The 1,863-nt window shown below is 46.3% G+C and overlaps 1 protein-coding gene across 1 annotated transcript in view; it reads left to right on the forward strand.

Annotated features, from left to right (window-relative positions):
• Positions 1-718: 718 nt before the first annotated feature.
• PTPRN2 (protein tyrosine phosphatase receptor type N2) overlaps positions 719-1,863 on the forward strand; it is a 1,475,949-nt gene continuing 1,474,804 nt past the window's right edge. The window contains exon 1 of the mRNA XM_045290142.1: positions 719-760. Coding sequence (XP_045146077.1) covers positions 742-760 — 19 coding nt within the window. The 5' untranslated portion in view covers positions 719-741. The remainder of the gene's footprint in view (positions 761-1,863) is intronic.

A 1,863-nucleotide genomic window follows, 5' to 3' on the forward strand; every position in this document is an offset into this window, starting at 1 on the left:
GCCAGCATATATATGCTGGGCAGGCAGCCCCGACATTGAAGGGGCAGCCACATACAGGGGCTCCTTTTGCTAAAGAACCATGAATTTCTTTTGCCACCTTTTCATGAGAATTTTACAAGGAGAATCCGAATTCAAAGTTAGCCAGTGCACCTGGCTGTGAAGACCGTAATCCGAATTCAAAGTTAGCCAGTGCACCTGGCCCTGAAGACCGGCGCTTGTTGATTTGTGTCCTTTGTTTGACACCTCCCCAATTGCCTGCACATGTTTTTCATTCACTCGTTGCCCACACCGCATGGAGAAACAGGCAGGAGGAAGGAGCCAGGGAAAAGAGCCGGGCTTGCTTTGCGAACTAGATGGCGTGGTTGTTTATATTAAATTCCAAGAATCCTTCCTGCCACCAAAGCACCCATCTGCCTTGACTTCTTGGTGTTCTTGACCATTTGTTTTTGTTTGCCTTTATGGTGATAGGACGGACATCTGCCTTGACCCCAGCGCCTGCTTCCCTGATCTGCAATGCTTTCCTTTCCCTGGGGCTTCTCAGATGCCAGGAGCTTACGGTGCTGGTGTTCCTGTGCAGAGGGGCCAGGCTCACTTTGGGATTGAGTAACATGGACGCCCCCCACCCCCCACCCCCACACACACAGGAAACCAGATGCTTTGGATGGACTTGGGCCTGGTGGAAGATTTGTGGCTGCTTTCTGGGTCCAGCGATGGCAGTTAGATGTGTCAGGCCCAGAAAGAATGGTGCAGGAGGCAAAAGGTGGGTTTTTAATTTTTTAAATGCTTCCTCTCAATGTTTAGCTGTGCATTTCAACATCTTAGAACTCTTCTCATGCAAACGGATCTGTGTTCGCATCTGCTAATGAAGAGCATCATTCATTGGTGCCCAGGACGGAGATGAGGGCTGAGCTTCCTTTGTCAGCAGGATCTTCTGCAATGGCCTGCTTTCTCTTTTCCTCTGTGATGGTGTTGGGTCCAGCCACAGAGCCCAAGCCAAGTCTATCTTCCCTGAATTGTGTGGATTTGTTGGATTTCCCATTTGTTTTCATGCAGCACAAGGCCATAGCAGCATGACAGATCAGATTGAGTTACCTTGTGATATGTATTCCCAGGAGCATGGTCCCAGGGATTTTCCTTTGACAAACTCTACAGCAGCCATTCCCCACCCACCCCACCCCCTTTAAAAAATGGTCTTAGTGTTATGAATACGTATATCACAAAACCTTTTCCAATTCAACATTTTTACATGACAAGTCAGTGCCTTTGATTATGTCCCTCATGTTGTTGGTGTAGTGGGTTCAAGTTGGGCTGCTGACAGCAAGGTCAGCAGTTTGAAACCACCAGATGCTGCTCTGGAGGAAGATGAGGCTTTCTACTCCTTTAAAAACTTAGTCTTGGAAACCCACAGGGACAGTTCTACCCTGTGTTATAGGGTTGCTACGAGTCAGAATTGACTGGATGGCAGTGAGTTTGGGTATTTTTTGGATCCTGTTGTTAGTCATCACAACTGTTCGCTTCCTAATGATCCCATTCCCTTGAACAGAAACTCTGCCCCCTGAGCAAGGACTCTCCTTTCTTCCCTTCCTTTCCTGGGAACCATTAATGATATCTGTCCATCTCATTTAAGTGACCTCTTACAACATGTATTCTTGTGGGACTGACTTATTTCATTCAAAATGTCTTCAAGGTTCACCCATGTGGTAGCATGTGTCAGGAATTCATCTTCATGGCAGAGTAGGGATCTATTGTATGTATGTACCATCTTGGGTTAACTCATTCCTCTCTTGATCAAAATTTAGATTATTGCTTCTTGGCTATTGTGAACGGTGCTGCAATGAAATTATTGATTCTTTTTTTTTTTTT

The sequence above is a fragment of the Echinops telfairi genome, unplaced genomic scaffold (genome assembly GCF_000313985.2).
Source record: "Echinops telfairi isolate 266 unplaced genomic scaffold, ASM31398v2 ScPeMD7_31;HRSCAF=116, whole genome shotgun sequence".
Lineage (NCBI taxonomy): Eukaryota > Metazoa > Chordata > Mammalia > Afrosoricida > Tenrecidae > Echinops > Echinops telfairi.